Source organism: Bos taurus, chromosome 7 (assembly GCF_002263795.3).
Source record: "Bos taurus isolate L1 Dominette 01449 registration number 42190680 breed Hereford chromosome 7, ARS-UCD2.0, whole genome shotgun sequence".
NCBI classification, from domain to species: Eukaryota; Metazoa; Chordata; class Mammalia; order Artiodactyla; family Bovidae; genus Bos; species Bos taurus.
In genome coordinates, this window is record NC_037334.1 from 6204807 (window position 1) to 6220895 (window position 16089).

The following is a 16089-nucleotide window of genomic DNA, read 5'->3' on the forward strand; positions in this document are numbered from 1 at the left end:
CTGCAGAGAGGAGGGGACAAAGCGAGACATGGACCACGTATGTAATTCAAAGCCCTATTCTAGGTGCTGCACCCCCACCTCCTCTCTAAGTGGGGGCCATGCTCTCGAGCCTCCCGAGCAGGGCATGTCCTCCAGAACAGTGAGAGGTGGCCGGGGACTCGGGTAGGCCTTTCCTTCCTGAAGCCACAGGGTGGGCTGCCCCTGGACCACACGGCGCTGACAGCAACGGCTCTGGGAAGGCCACTGGAGGATGCCGCTGGGTGCACATCCCTGCAGGAACGGTTCAGGAAGAGAACCGCCAACACCAGGGTCAGAGCTGAGATTCCAGACCCAGATCCAAGAGGATGAGACCCAAAGACTATCCACCAAGTATACGAGGGAGCAACAAAGGCTTCAAAGCAGGGGGCACGATGCAGCTCGAGTTTCCGGGACACAGAGGCCCAAGGGCCCACAACCGTGGGCTGAGCCAACAGAAGAAGGGTATGTAGTGGGAAGGAGGTGCCGAGATCCCTCTGCTCCTCAGCCACATGGCCCCGGGAGCCAGTTAGGAGGGTCGGTCATGAGCCAGGTAGGGAGGTCTCTGATGAGCAGGAACATGCACAGAGAAGGAAGATGGCAATGAAGCTGCGACTGCGAAGGGCATTATTTGGGAACACGGAGTAAAAAACAAGTCAGGATTCTGAAGTTCAGAGAGACACATGATGCAGACAGTGGGCTTAAAGAAGCAAGTCAGACTCGAGGGTAGGGCCATAAGGAGGCAGCCGGGCTGAGAGGCCCAGTGTACATGTGAGTTCTCTGTCCGTGGGGGGTCTAGACAGGGGCTTTGTTTCCCTGACCGGCCCAGGCATTCCCCAAGGGCTTCAGCAGGCCAGGTTGCTGGTGCGGGAGATGGGACGACCAGCCTGGATTCTAGGCTGGATTTTCCAACACAACCATAGCAGCGCTTTCCAAAGCACTGAGTATAAGCTGGGCCCTGCAAGAAGCACTTGAAGGACAATACCTTAGTCCTGGCCTGAGCAGGAAGGGTGGTCAGTTCCACATAAGAGAGAAGGCAATGAAGCCTGGGAGGTGACATGGCCAGCTCAAGGCCCCCTGCAGCACCCAGAGCCCAAGGAGGTCCGGGCTGTGTGCTCACTGGGCTCAGTCCAGCCCCCCAGGACACCCGAGACTCCAAGAGGGTGGGCAGGACTGGCCACAGCTCCCAGACTTGACGTCAGCCCCACAGACAGGCACAGAACTCTCTGTGCCACAGAGCCAGCTTCTCTGGCTCAGTCAGGAAGTATTTCTGCATGGAAACTCTACACTTAGGGATGGTGCTCTGTGTCCTGGAGACAGTAACGTGGGGATGAGCCCCAGGCTGCCCACCCGAAGTCCACCTGATCAACCAAGAGGCATCCAAACTCGGACTGCTGTTGCCCTGTGAGCCCCTTCCTGCGAGACCTGCTGTCCTGCAGCCCCGTGCCCCACTGCACCCTTACTCTAGAAGCAGACCCAGGAGAGGCGGTGGTGATGCAGGAGGGTGGGAGGGGGACTCTCTGTGTTCACCCCCAAGCTGCCGTCAAGGGCAAAGAGAACGAGTGGAGACAGGATATGGGACACTCATCAACCTTCGAATAGACGGGGCTTCCTCAACCTCAGGCTGCTTACAAAAAGCCCCCAGCTCGCATCACACTCGTGGTGAAAGACCAAAGCTTTTCCTCTAAGATCAGGAGCGAGAAACGGACGCCTGCTCTCACCACTTCTAATCCACACAATACTGGAAGTTCTATCAGAGCAACTGGGCCAAAAAAGGAAACAAAAGGCACACAAACTGGAAAAACTATATTATTAGCAAATCCTAGGGAATCCACGAAAACTATCAAAGCAAACAAACGGGTTCAGCAAAGCTGCAGCATACAAAATCAACACGAAAAAGCGGTGCTGTTTCTACGTATGAGCAATGAATAATCCAGAAGCGAAATTAAGAGAACAATGGCAGGACTTCCCCGGTGGCTCAGCGGTAAAGAATTGTTCCCTGATCCGGGAAGATCCCACATGCCTCGGAGCAACTATTAAGCCTGTGCTCTGGAGCCAGGGAGTCTAAACTACTGAGCCTACATGCCGTAACTATGGAAGCCTAATGCCTAGAGCCTGTGCACCACAAGAGAAACCACCACAGTGAGAAGCCCGTGCAAAACTAGAGTGGCCTCCACTCTCCACATCTAGAGAAAAGCCCGAGCAGCAAGAAGACCCCGCACAGACAAAAATAATCAATCAATCAAGTTATACACAAAAAAATTCCATGACAACAAAGAGGATAAAGTGTTTGGAAATAAATTTAATCAAAGGGGTCAAGACTTACACAGTGGGGAAAAAAAAAACTATGAAACACTACTGAGAGAAATGAACATTTAAATAAAGGGAGAAATGCTGCCTATTTGTTGGGTAGAGGACTTAATCTTGTTAGGATGGCAATACTCCCCCAAACAGTTGGAAGATTCAATACAATCACTTTCAAACTCCCAATGGTCTTTTTTGCTAGAATGGAAAATCCAATCTTTAAATTCATATAGAACTGCAATGGGCCCTGACTTGTCAAAACAATCCTGAAAAAGAACCAAACTGGGGGACTCACACTTCCTGATTTTAAACTTACCACAAAGCTACAGTAATCAAGACAATGTGGTGCTGGCCACAGACAGACATGGAGATCAACGGATTAGAACTCAACATCCAGAAATAAACCCATAATACTGGCCATCTGATTTCTGACGAGTGCCAAGACTATACAACGGGAAGAGAACAATTTCCCTCAACAAACCAGACTGGACCCCCACCTCACACCATATACAAACATTAACTCAAACTGGATCACCGACCCAAACATTAGAGCTAAAACTATACAAGGATTAGAAGGAAACTCAGAAGTAAACCTTCATGACCTCAGAATTAGCAACAGATTCTCAGACTTGACAGTGAAAGCATGGGCGACGGAAGGAAAAAAATAGGTAACGGGACCTGACCAAAGGACACGAGCAAGAAAGCGAAAAGACAGCCTACGGAACAGAGGAAAGTATCTGATAAGGCACTGATGACAAGAGTATATAAAGAACCCTTAAAACCCAACAACCAGGAGACAAACGGAAGACTGTGCAAAGCACTTGAAAAGACAGTTCTCCAAAGGTGAACAGATGGCCAGTAAGCACATGAAATGCTCAGTATCATGAGTCAGCAGGGAAACGCAAATCACAATTATAACAAGATACCATTTCATGCCAACTCAAAGACTATCTTTTTAAAAAAAAAAAAAAAAAAGGAAATCTTGAGCATTGGTGATGATGTGGAAACTGACACCCAAGTATACTGCCAGTGGGAGCGGAAAATGGTCCAGCCACTGTGGAAAGCAGTCTGGCAGTTTCTCAAAAGTTAAACATACAATTACCGTGTGACTTAGCAATTTCACTCCAAGGTATAGACTATGGCACCTCACGCCAGTGCTCTTGCCTGGAGAATCCCAGGGACGGGGGAGCCTGGGGGGCTGCCATCTATGGGGTTGCACAGAGTCGGACACAACTGAAGCAACTCAGCAGCAGCAGCAGGTACAGACAAAGAACTGAACACGCGTGTTCAAGCAAAACCTTATACACGTGTGTTCACAGCAGCACTACTCACAGTGACCAAAGGTGGCAACAACCCAGGTGTCCACCAGTGGGCGACAGATGAACAGCTGTGACCCGGCCACACGACGGAATTACTATTCGACTACAGAAGTGATGAAGTGCTGACGCATCACGGATGAAGCTTCAAATCATGATGCTGAGCGAAAAGAAGCCATGTGCCAATCAAAGGCCACATGTCGTGTGATCCCATCTACCAATACATGAAAAGTCCAGAACAGGTGAATCCACAGAGACAGAAAGCAGACTGGTGGCTGCCGGGGCCTCAAGAGGAGAGCATGGGGAGTGACTGCTAACGGGCGCTGGGAACGTTCTGCAACCAGACACAGGTGACGGCTGCACAACACTATGAAAACCCTAACACTACTGAACTGCGCATTTTAAAACGGTGAACGTCGTGTTACATGAACTTTCCTTCAATTTTTTTCTGAAACCTGTTAAGTTCGCAAGAAAAGAAAAAGAAGAGGAGGAAATGGAAAAGGCAGCTTGGCAGGCCTCAGGCCACAGCAGAGAGGGAAAGGCTGACGGTGCAGTCTGCGCTCCCGAACTCCCCATCCCAGGCCCCTCTTCCGCTCCCAGGTCTATGCCCCCGCCCAGGCACTGCTGAGCCTCAGCCCACGTCTACTCGGTCCCTCCGCACAGGCAGGCAGTGAGCCTGACCCCTCCTGCACCACAGGCTCCGGTTATGGGCAGGTCTCCATCGGAAGACTCTCTGCCCCCCAAACCACCCTCAGCACCCGCTGCTCTCGGTCCAGAGAAGCCCTCCGGAGGACCTGCTCCAGGTCAATGAGGGCTTGGAGCCTGCACTCGGGGCCCATGGGTGGCTGCACTGGGTGTGGCTTCAGGGGCAAGCCAGTGTCTCTGGGGAGTGGATAAACCCAGCCTGGCCTGAAGGCTGCACTGAGGTGTGGGGTTCTGGCTGGGAACGTGGCCCCAGACGGGGGTGGGTGCTCTGTACTCACCAGGGACCGCTTGGCTTCAGGCAGGAACTGTCCAAACTCGGAGAGCAGGTCCTCCTGGCCGCGGAAAAGGTTGGCCACCTCAGTAAATACCTCCTCTTCAGACATGCCTCGGAAGGGACGGCCCTTCGTGCTCAGCTGCTCCTTCTGTCGATTTTCAGGAAAAGGAAAACAAGTCGTTAGCCAAGGAGCCAGGAGACACCCTAGGCTGGGACATTCAGGCATCCCATCGTGGAGGAGAAAGAGACGATTCACAAAAGACAGACTCGGCGGGCAGAGCCCCTGACTGCTGCCACCAGGAGAGAGGGGCCCAGCCCGCTGCCACCTCAGGTTACTCCCCAACCACTCCCCTTCCACCGGCTCTGAAGAACAGCCCCGTGTGCTTGCATCTTGACCCTGCTGCACAACTTGGCCTGAGCTCCAGCCATGGATGGGGTCAGAGCTGGGAACGTGGAGGCAATGTGGGAGAGGCAAGGTCAGGGAAGGACCCTGCCTCAGCCCTCGAGCAGCACTGCTGAGCAGAGGCTGGGGAAGGGCAAGGTCAACGGCGAACCCACAGTGCTCCCAAGGGCAAGGGGCCTCGTCCTGCTGGGCAGGGGAAATGAGCTAGCGGTGGGTCTGGAAGAGGCAGAGGGCGAAGAAGGACAGGAAGGGCCTGCACGTTAAGGGACTTGTTCTCCCAGGGTCACCAAGGCCCCGGAAAGGAGATGGCTTGACCTGGAGCTTAAGACAACAGGATAAAGACCAGAGGGGTTGCAGGTTGGGAGGGCAGGAAGGGGCAAGGAGAACGCAAGTCGGCCATCAGAAGTCAGTCCTTGGACTTCCCTGTTGGCGCTGTGGTAAGAACCTGCCTCCCAATGCAGGAGACGGCTTTGATCCCTGACCTGGGAAAACCCTACGTGAGGTCTGTGCGGCACACCACTGAAGCTGGCGCGCCTGCAGACTATGCTCCGGAACAAGAGGAGCCACCATGATGAGAAGCCAGCGCACCGCCTTTAGAGAGCAGCCTCTGCTCACACAACTGGAGAAAGCCTGGGCACAGCATCGAAAACCCGGATGGGAGAGTGGGTCACGAGGGAGGGGAGGGGACGTGTATATACCTATGGCTGATTCGTGTTGATACTCGGCAGAAAACAACAAAATTCCGTAAAGCAATTTTCCTTCAATTAAAATAAAAAGTAAAAAAACAAAAAATTCCGTAAAGCAATTTTCCTTCAATTAAAATAAAAAGTAAAAAAAACAAAAAAACCCAGTAGCCAAAAAAAAAAAAGAAGAGTGAATTAAAAAAAAAGTTAGTCCCTATCAACTTCACAGCCGGAACATGACAGAGCAAGCAGCATGACAAGGCTTCGACATCCCCCGCCGGAGCTGCAAAGGGGGAGAGACAGGAATGGGAGCCCTCGGCTCGCTCTCCCCTCTCGGCCCGCTCCACCCCTCGAGGAGAGGTACTTTCCAAATCCTGGCACACAGAGCACCTAGTTAGGAGGGAGGAAAAACTGCCTCCACCCTACCCTGCCCCAAGTCACCGGGACACTTGAAGACCAAAGGAAAAAACAGGCAAAGATCACTCAGCTCAGAGGACAAATACAAATCATTCCTATGCACATAAAACAGTGATCAGACTAAGTGATGTTTGAAGAAATACAATTTAAAACAGCATCACAGCAGGTGGCTCCTGCCAATGCAGGAGACTCAAGAGGCTAGGGTTCAATACCTGGGTGGGGAAGATTCCCTGAAGGAGGAAATGGCAACCCAGCTTCAGTATTCTTGCCTGGAGAATTCTATGGACAGAGGTGCCTGCTGGGCTACAGTCCATGGGGTCACCACGAGTCGGGCACGACTGAGCGCCCACAACATGGTGAGAGCATTTTTGCTCATCAGATTGAGTGAGTGATGGTGATCTCTGTGCAGGCGGTGGGGAGCTGGGCGCTCTCATTACAAGGTGCAAAGAAAGCCTGGTGCCACTGGCAGAGGGAAGCCTGGCGCCATCTACGATCATGTGACGGGGGCACACTCTCTAATGTGGGGATGTACTGCCTGTAAATTTTCCCACAGAAAGAGTCAGCCATGCTCCAAGGCCTGTTTTAAACAGACATCTGTTTGGGACAAATGCTAAAGAATGATCTGAGCGTGGTGTGGATTCTGCATTCGCTAATAAGACAGGATTTTGCCCAGGAGTAACAAGGGGTGTGTGTGGAGAAGTATACCTGGCTGAGCCAGGCCATGCGGGAAACGCACGCCACCCGACACACACACACCCTCCCTCGACTGTCAGGAGCCACCCTTCCAATCTGGGGCGACATTCTCCCATCACATTTTAGGAAACTCCCTCCTGGTACCTCACAGTGACCCGCAGGCTGCAACCTTCCCCCACCCATGTCCACAGGTGAACCTCAGGTCTTCTCCAAGGTCAAGTGTTACAATGTTCACATCACTCTCAGCCATCTAAGGCGAGTACATGGTGCTACCGGTTCCTAGGAGGCGCCTATGCACATACATTTTGTTGGCTGCGGTCTTTGTTGCTGCGCATGGGCGTCCTCTAGCTCCTGCGGGCGGGGGCTCCTCTCCAGCTGCGGCACTCTGGCTTCCATGGCAGTGGCTTTTCTCGTTGTGGACCACGCGGGCTTCTAAGGCGTGTGGGCTCAGCAGGTGCGGCACCCGGGCTTAAATGCCCTGGGGCATGTGAGATCTTCCCGGACCAGGGGCTGAACCTGTGTCCCCCGCACTGGCAGGCAGACTCTCAACCCCTGGACCACCAGAAAAGGCCCAGTACCTTTTTTTTGTCAGCGTGTGGCTGACACAGTTTTTGAGTGTCGTGCCCTGAACCCATTTTCCCAAAAGCCCTGTGGCCGGCGTATGTACAGAGTGCGGTCACCCTGGTGACGTCAGGGCAGAGCTGGCTGTGCCTGTCCAGGCACACAACCCATGTAGGAGGCTGTGTCAGGGAACCCACTCCCCTCCAGTGACCTGAGGCAAGCACTGTGCTACAATCAGTGACCTCAGTGAACCACGTTTAATTGGGTCGGCACCACCAGCTTTATAGCCATTTTATGGATTGGAACCCCAAGGTTCAGGGTGGTGAGCAAAAGGGCTCTGAAGGGCAAGGGTCACAGCTAAGATCCGAATCAAGGCTCAACAGGTTTAAAAAAAAAAAAAGTAACATGTGGCTAAATTTACTCTAGAGCCACTTTGGCCTCACAATGTCTTAAAAAAAATTCAAACCCAGACTTCCCTGGCGGTCCAGTGGTTAAGAATCTGCATGCCAATCCAGGGAACACAGGTCTGATCCCTGGTCCAGGAAGATTCCACATGCCGTGGGGCAACGAAGCCCACGGGTCGCAACTACTGAGCCCAAGCACCCTAAAGCCCGTGCTCCGCAACGAGGCCACTCAATGAGAGGCCCGTGCACCACAACGAAGAGCAGCGCCCGCTCACCGCAACCCAAGAAAGCCCGAACGGCAACCAGGAACCAGGGCGGCCAAAGACAGATTACGTAAATTAAAAAAAATCTGAGCCAATGTTCTAAAATCAGAATAACTCACATAGAAATTCACACTGCCAGCTCCTCTTGAAGAAATGGATGGTCCCTGTTGCCAGGGTGCTTGCTGGAAAAGCCGGTGCCAGGCAGAACCTGGAGTGGAGGCCCAAGCGGCTGCATTTCCAACTGACTCCTGTGGCTGTGGCTGGAGAAGGCTGAGCTGTAACCTTCCCCCTCACGCATTCTCTAAATCAACCTGCAGCCCTTCGCTACGACCTTGGTTAAGTTAGTCTAACGTCTCTGCTCAACTCCCATCAACAGAACAGATATCTCCTGGCCTTCCCTCTAATGATCCTTCTTGCCCCTGAGATGTTTGGACCCCACGCAATCTGTGAAAGACCCATAAACCCCCATGGTTGCAAACAGACCGGTGTTCAGAGCTGCCACGTGCAACCACCTCTCTGTGGGAAGCAGGAAGTTCTTGATGCTGTGCAAGGCCCGTGCAGACGCTGGATGTGAGGCTGCAGGCCACGCATGACGTCAGCACCACTGCCCGCGGACGTTTAGGCAGTCGAAGTAGCTCCACTGGGTTTGCAGGAAGCAAATGCTGTTCATCTCATCAACATTTACGCGGAAAGGAATCTCACTTCTTTATTTCTCTTATTAAGGTTGTGCATAAGACTTCACTTTTAAAAGTGAGTCCTTGGGACTTCCCTGGTGGTCCAATTGCTAAGACTCCGTGCTCCCAAGGCAGGAGGCCGGGGTTCAATCCCTGGTCGGGGAACTAGATCCCACAAACCACAACTAAAAAGTCTATGCCGCAACTACATGCTACAACAAAGATCTACGACAGGGCGCAGCCAAATAAATAAATGAAAATAAACATTTTTTTTTTTAATGGGTTCTGTTGGTTAGAAAAACAAAAAGCAGCAGAGACTCCATGTCTGCGCACAGATGATGTCTGAACTCCTTGCATGACACCGATGCCCCTTGCCACTGGCCTGCCTGTACTCCCTGCCAATTTCCCTGAAGCCAGCTGCCCGCTCTGGCCCCTGGGCCTTTGCATAGGCCGTGCCCAGCGCCGAGAGACTCTGTCTTTCACCTGATGGTTCTGACTGATTTGTTAAGATTCAACCTGAGGGGCTTCCCTGGTGGTCCAGTGGTTAAGAATCCCCTTTGTGATGCAGGAACTAAGATCCCACCTGCCACAGAGTTAACCAAGCCTGCAGGCCGCAACTGGAGTCTGTGTGCGGCAGTGATAGATCCTACTGAAGACCGAGATCCACAACCAAGTCCCAATGCAGCCGAAGTAATTAACTAAATATTAAAAGACATTCAACCTAAGTAGCCTCTCCCTGACCCCTCACGGGGTCAGCAACCTTCAGCGCTGACAAACCTCTCCTTCGCACTAAACTGAACTCGTAGGCAATGGCAACCATTCGTCTCTGTTGACCTAGTACCTGGCGCAAGGCCCAGTTGTAATCAGCATAAATAAAGGGTAGTTCTATTGTCTACATAATAACTAAGCCATTTTATAAAAGGAAAACTGTCTTCTTGCAGGGGTGGGGGTGGCGGTTCTTTAATCCTCTAATGTGTGTTTCCCAAAGAGGCTGCAGAGGTGCCTCAGAGAGCAAATTAGAAGCAGACCTACACAGAACACCAACAGGTACACTCCTGTTCACAGCAGCGCTATTCACAGTGGCCGTAAGCGGGAAGCCACCCAAGTGTCTGCTGATGGATGAATGGAGAAAGAAAACGAGGCCAGGCCATACAATGCAATAATACTCCACCTCAAAAAGAAGGCCATTCTGACACATGTACAGCAGAGACAGACCTTACGGGCGTCGCGCTAAGTGAAACGAGCCAGTCAGAAGGACAGATACAAAGCTACTCACAGGAGGCCCCGGCAGAGCCAGATTCAGAGACAGGAAGTAGAAGGGTGGGTGCCAGGGGCTGGGGGAGGGAGGAAGGGGGAGTTCTAAGAGTTTAATGGGGACACAGTTTCAATTCAGAAAGATGAAGAAGTTCTGGAAATGCATGACGCTGATGGCTGCACAAGAGTGTGACTGTACAGTACTTACCGCCACTGCATCGTACACTTAAAAACGGTTAACTTTTACATATATACTCTACCACAGCAGAAAATAAAATTAACTCAGAAAAAAAAAAAAAAGCTAATCAGAATTTTACAGGAATTCATGGAGAAAATCTGAATGCTTCCGACGCACGTGACACTGAACGATGATGCCCACACCCGCAGAGAAGCGTGGCCCAAGTCTTCTTACCTGGTAAGTGTGCAGTATCTCCAGGAAGGACCTGTAGATTTCCGGGTGGTCCAGAAAGCGGGTCTTAATTTTGTTCACGTAGCTGATGGCATTGTTGAATTCCACGGAATCGGACTCCAAGGGCACCTGGGGCTTGTCCTCCTTGTACAGCGTCTGCTGCTTCACGCTCTCCGCACAGTCACTGTGGCTGTGCGAGTTCTCCTGGCAACAGTACGACAGCGAGTTACTGTCGGGCCCGACAGGGGAGCAGGTTGTGAGAAACACCAGACTGAGCTGCTGTGCGCGGGAGCAGGCAAAACTTAGCACAGGGCCGAGTCTTTTCCTTCGATACAGAAAAAGTTTACTTCTGGGGGCCTGGAGAGAGGGAAGCAGAGACGGGGCACGCAAACGGGGAGACACAGAGCCCCACCTCAGCCTTCCGAGTGCCCGTGCATTCCTGGGAGCCTCACCAACTCACCTCTGCCCGACCCTTCTAACAGACTCAAAGACCACGAAACCATGATGCACACTCCACACTTTGAAAAATTAGCATTCACGAGAAAACTAAGAAGAGTGGATGGTTTAATCCTTTTCGGAGCACAATTCTGGGCCGTTTATAAGTCTTCCCCCACCTCTGGCCAGTCCATTCCAGCAAGACTGTTTTCAGGTGTGAAAGCTACTCGCTGTCAGCAGGCAGGAGACTGGGACCCCGCAGGTGGGGGAGGCCCCCTGTCCAGGCTGCCCAGGGCTGTGGGACTTCCGGTGCTAAGCCCGGGGCAAGACATGAGAGAAGACTGATGGGCCCTGAGCAGCCATCAAGCATGCTCTCCATTTACATGCTTTTCTGTCAACATAAATACAAATAAAAAACAGACACATGTCCCTCTCTCCTAGAAGCTGGAATCCTAACTCACAGCGGGGCAGGACCACCCCACAAAGGAGGCGACGTTTCCGCCTTTAGACTGGAATTTCACGTGTGGTCCTGAGGATGTCAGGACTGAAGGCAAAAGGAGAAGAGGGCAGCACAGGATGAGATGGTTGGATGGCATCACCAACTCAACGGACAGGAACCCGAGCAAACTCCAGGGGATAGCTGAGGACATGAAAGCCTGGTGTGCTGCAGTCCGTGGGGTCGAAGAGTCGTGCACGACTTAGCGACTGAACCACCACCTGAGGACGGCCTCGCTCTGCCACTGACCACAGCTGGGCTGTCAGGACTGACCCTCGGCTTCCTGCGGGTCCCCGCCCGGGTCTCGGGCAGGTCCGGAACCCTCTGGTTCGGCTTTAGGTCTTTGCATACACAACCCCTTTCAGGGAATCTTCTAGACCTCATCTCCTAGCACTTTGAGCCCCTTTCTTGCTCTTTTTCTCCACGGCACATACCGCTTTCCTACAGGTGACACATTTTACTTATTTTACTGTCTGTCCAGCCCTGAGCTGCAGGGGAGCAGGGATTCTCTTTTGGACATGGCTGTATCCCCAGTGCCTGGAGCAGTGCTTCGAAGAGAGTGGGCTTCATCCACAGTTGGGGATGACCGGGTGAAATCCCCTGGCACCTGCAGCTGACCCTGGACTCCAGGGGGCTCCAGGCACACTGCCGCCGCCTCCAGCAGGCACACTGCCAGCACCCGAGTGGGTCCACTGGTGCACCAGGGCTGCTGGGCAGCGGCAACAACAGACACCGCCTCCCCACAGTTCTGGAGGCTGGAGGTCCAAGCTCAAGGGGTCAGCAGCCTCTCCCGAGGCCTCCTGGCTGGACACCTGCCCCTCCTTCCTGCTGCGTCCTCACAGGGCTGCCCCTCTGCGCGCACAGATCCTTGAGGGTACTCCCCGTGTCCACATTTCTTCCTTGTAAGGACCACAGTCAGCCTGCATCAAGGCTCATCCTAACGGCCCCATTTTACCTAATCATCTCTGCCAAGATCCTATCTCCAGATACAATCATATTCTGAGACACTGAGGGTCAGAACTCTGAGATACAAATCTGGGGTTCGGGTGGGGGTGAATGTGGGGTTGGGGTGGGTGTAGAGGCAACTCTAGGAAGCCAAGGAAAACAGAGACACAAGAGACCTAGAGCAGTCACAACTCTTTAGTACTGTTTCTCCCCAGCACTGGAATTGGTTCTAAATCACTTTGGGGATGCTCCTCCTGATCACCTTTCACTTAAACTAACAGAGATCTGATCCTGTGTTCCTCTGTGGTACACAGGTTTGTGGGTGGGAATAGCTGAGCAGGGACAGGGGGAGGGAGCAGCCGTGGAGCCCAGGATGGTTTCAGAGGAGGCTGTGTGTTCACTGGGGGCTCCTTTCCCACCAGTATAAGGGGGCATTTTTAAGCACCATGTGCCTCCTCCAGTTCTTGGAAGTGAGTTACGGTGACAAGACGGAGAACCACCCCTGCAGACCAGGGCTCCACAAGAAAGGTCAGACGGTAATGGTCCAACCACCGCGGCAAACAGTCCAGTGATTCTTCAGCAAGTTAAACGTGGTCCCCAGGTGACTGAGCAATTCCACTCCTAGGTATCCACCAAAGAACCAAACACAAGTGCTCAAGCAAATCCTTATGTTTGTTCACAGCAGCGCTGTTCACAATTGTCAAAAGGTGGAAACAACCCTCGTGTCCATCAAGTGATGAATGAATGAACAAAATGTGTTCCGTTTATGCAGTGGAATATTATTCAGCCTTAAAAAGGAATGAAGTGCTGGTACAACATGTTGCTGCTGTTGTGAGCTGCTAAAGTCATGCCCAGCTCTCTGCAACCCCATGGACTGTAGCCTGCCAGGTTCCTCTGTCCATGGAATTCTCCGGGCAAGAACACTACAGTGGGTTGCCATTCCCTTCCCCAGGGTATCTTCCTGACTCAGGGTCTCCTGCATTCCAGGTGGATTCTTTACCGCTGAGCCACTGGGGAAGCCCCAATACAACATGGATGACCTTCAAAAACACAACGCTGAGAGAAGGAAGCCCAGATGCAAAAAGACATACAGTGCATGACTGCATTTATACGAAGTATTCGGAACAGGAAAACCTATATAGACAGAAAGCAGATTAGTGGCTGCCAGGGGCGGGGAGGTGTGAAAGATGGGGCTGAGGAGGTCCATGTTTCTTTCTGGGGTAATAAAATGTTCTGGAATTAGTGGTGGCTGCATAGTATTGTAAATTTACTAAAAAGCCACTAAATTGGACACATTAAAATAGTTATAATGCTGAATTTTATGTTACGTAAATATCACCACAATTGAAAAAAATTTTTTTAACCACAATCTTAAAAATGTAGAAGCTACCAGCCATACAAACATAAGCTGGCTCGATCCGTGGGCCACAGTTTGCCAACCCCTGGTCTAAACTTTCTGGAACAATCCAGGCCTTTGTGTGCTCTGCCTGCCGTGGGTGGCCTTGACCAGGCACAGTAGAAACGCCTGCTGGACACTAAGGAACTGCCATACGCGGCCGCCTGGTCCATCCGAGTGCTCAAACACAGCCCTGCCTGGCACTGAAGAGACCCTCAAGGGGACGTCCCAACAGGGAGCAGCGGCCCCCTCCGCCCCCTGCCCCACTGCTCATCTCAGCGGGTGCTGCGTCCACCCAGAGCCGCAGGCATCCTGCCATCACCTGGATTGCCCACTTTCACCGATACCTCGCCCCTGGTCCTCAGTACCCTCCACTCCATCTGGCTCACACAGGGCCCCCCCCTAGCCTCCCAGATCTTCCCTTGTCCCCCCAGTCCACTTCTGGCATGGCAGCTGGAGGGGCCTTTTCAGAACTCTCCCCTGGCTTCTCACGCTCCTGGCTCTCTCCCCTATAGCCTCTGCTTCAGGTCCCGACCCCACCGGCTTCCTGGCTTTCTCAGGCACACCCACTCGTTCCCACCTCAGGCCTTGACGCTCCTACCACAGAGCCTCCCCCAGAGGACACAGGCGTGGCCCCTGCTCCCCTTCCTCCGCCCACCATGCCTCCCCAGGCCTGGCTTCTGCTATCTTTCACTTGTGGCGCTGAACTCCCTCTCACGTCTCACACCCATCCGTATGTGTCTCGCATGAGCCCCCACCTCAACCATGCAAGGGCCCGGAGAGCCAGGAATCTGAACAAACCCCAGTGCCTGGCACAGAGGAGGTGGCCTACCTCTGCCCCATGGATGACTAACACATAAAGCCAAGAGGTGGCCTCCTCGAGACTGAATGGACACTGCATGACCCTTCCCAGAGGGAAGGCAGCTGGCTCCCTTTGAATGTAGAGGGAACACTAAACTATAAACCGCACTTCAAGGTTTATCTCTTAGGTTCATCTAAGCAGCTGTGATCTTGGACAAGTACAGAGGAGCCGCCCCGAGAGGCAGGGTCTATCCTGAGCAGAACTGGCAGCCAAGATTCACCACTCTCGCCCGGGGCCTCGCCCTTCAGGTGTCCAGAACGGGGACAGTCATGAACAAGTCAGGCCTGATCTGGAGGACCCCACCTGCCAGGGAAGGCAAACCAACAGGAAACAGTGCATTTTTTATTTCTTAGCTCTCCTATGCTATTTTGAAATATGTAAAACGGGATGCTGTGATAATGACTTGGGGATGGGAATTGGTGGAGGAGGAGCTCTTTGAGGAGGTGACGTTATAACTAAAGTCAACCAGATCCAAAAAGGTGTTGGCCCCAAAGGCCGCAGCCAGGGGATGGTCTTCCTGGGCAGGCTGCCCACATCATGGCACATGTCTGTTTATCTTTCCCTTAGGCCAGTGTCTCAACCAGGGAGATTCTGTTCCCAACCCAGGGGACACTTGGCAACATCAAGAGACATTTAAGGTTGTCGTACCTGGCGGGGGGTGGGGGTCGGGGTGCTACTGGCATCAGGGGGGTGCAGCCCAGTGATGCTGTTCAACAGCCTGCAGAGTGTGGGACGGGCCCCATGCCCATGAAGAACAACACTTTGGCCCCAGCGGCAAGGCTGAGAAGCCCTGCACAAAAGGCTCCCCACAGGCTACCACTTCTCTTCCTTAGCGCTTAACCACCATTCTCTCCTTGTCTATAGCTGACAGCATTAATGACGAGATGTAGAAATGGAAAATATTCACATACACATGCGCGCGCGTGCACACACACACACAGAAGTTTCTTCAGTACAGTGAAGCCAGAAAAACCAGTTAAAAAAAAAAAATCACCATGGCACTAGTGAGCAGGGAGCCCTGGAAAGTTCTCAGGCTACCACTGACTTGAAAAGGCCTCTAGGAAGCTCAGAAGACATGGGGTTTGGGCCTGGCGGGAAGCAGGGCTGGAAGCAGACATGACTGAAACCAAGACGGCAGCGGGTGACCGGAGGGGATGAAGGGCACGGACCTCTCGGGCGAGGGGGGGCAGCCCCACACATGGCGGCTCCTAGGCTGCAGCAAGACCGAAAAGCCCTGGTAGGCAGCTGTTAAGGGAACCTTCTCATCAAACTCCTCTTCAGAGTTAATAAGCCTGCAGTCACGAAATCCACCCCGGGGGCAGACAAGACTGGTCGGTTCCCCTTATCTCTCCAACAGGTCTGGAAGTCACCTGGGGAGCAGCAGGAGCCCTGCGGCTATTGAAGAGGAGGAGAGGCTGAGTGAAGATCCGGCCTTGGGAGCAGTTACTCCCACGGGGCTAGAGAAAGGCAAATTCCACATGGGGAGTGCAATTTAGGGCTTGGTCACCAGTTTTTTCTTCAACACCCAGTGTTTACACAGCGCCTCGGATTCAGCAAAGTGCCCCGCACACACAGCTGCA

At 52.8% G+C, this 16089-nt stretch overlaps 1 protein-coding gene across 3 annotated transcripts in view; it reads right to left on the bottom strand.

Moving 5' to 3' along the window:
• SIN3B (SIN3 transcription regulator family member B) overlaps positions 1 to 16089 on the bottom strand; it is a 43865-nt gene that overhangs the window by 24123 nt on the left and 3653 nt on the right. For all 3 annotated transcript variants that reach the window (XM_005208562.4, XM_003586243.5, XM_059888511.1), the window contains exons 4-5: positions 10379 to 10579; positions 4619 to 4762 (exon numbers count right to left, since the gene is read on the bottom strand). In XM_005208562.4, coding sequence (XP_005208619.2) covers positions 4619 to 4762; positions 10379 to 10579 — 345 coding nt within the window. The remainder of the gene's footprint in view (positions 1 to 4618; positions 4763 to 10378; positions 10580 to 16089) is intronic.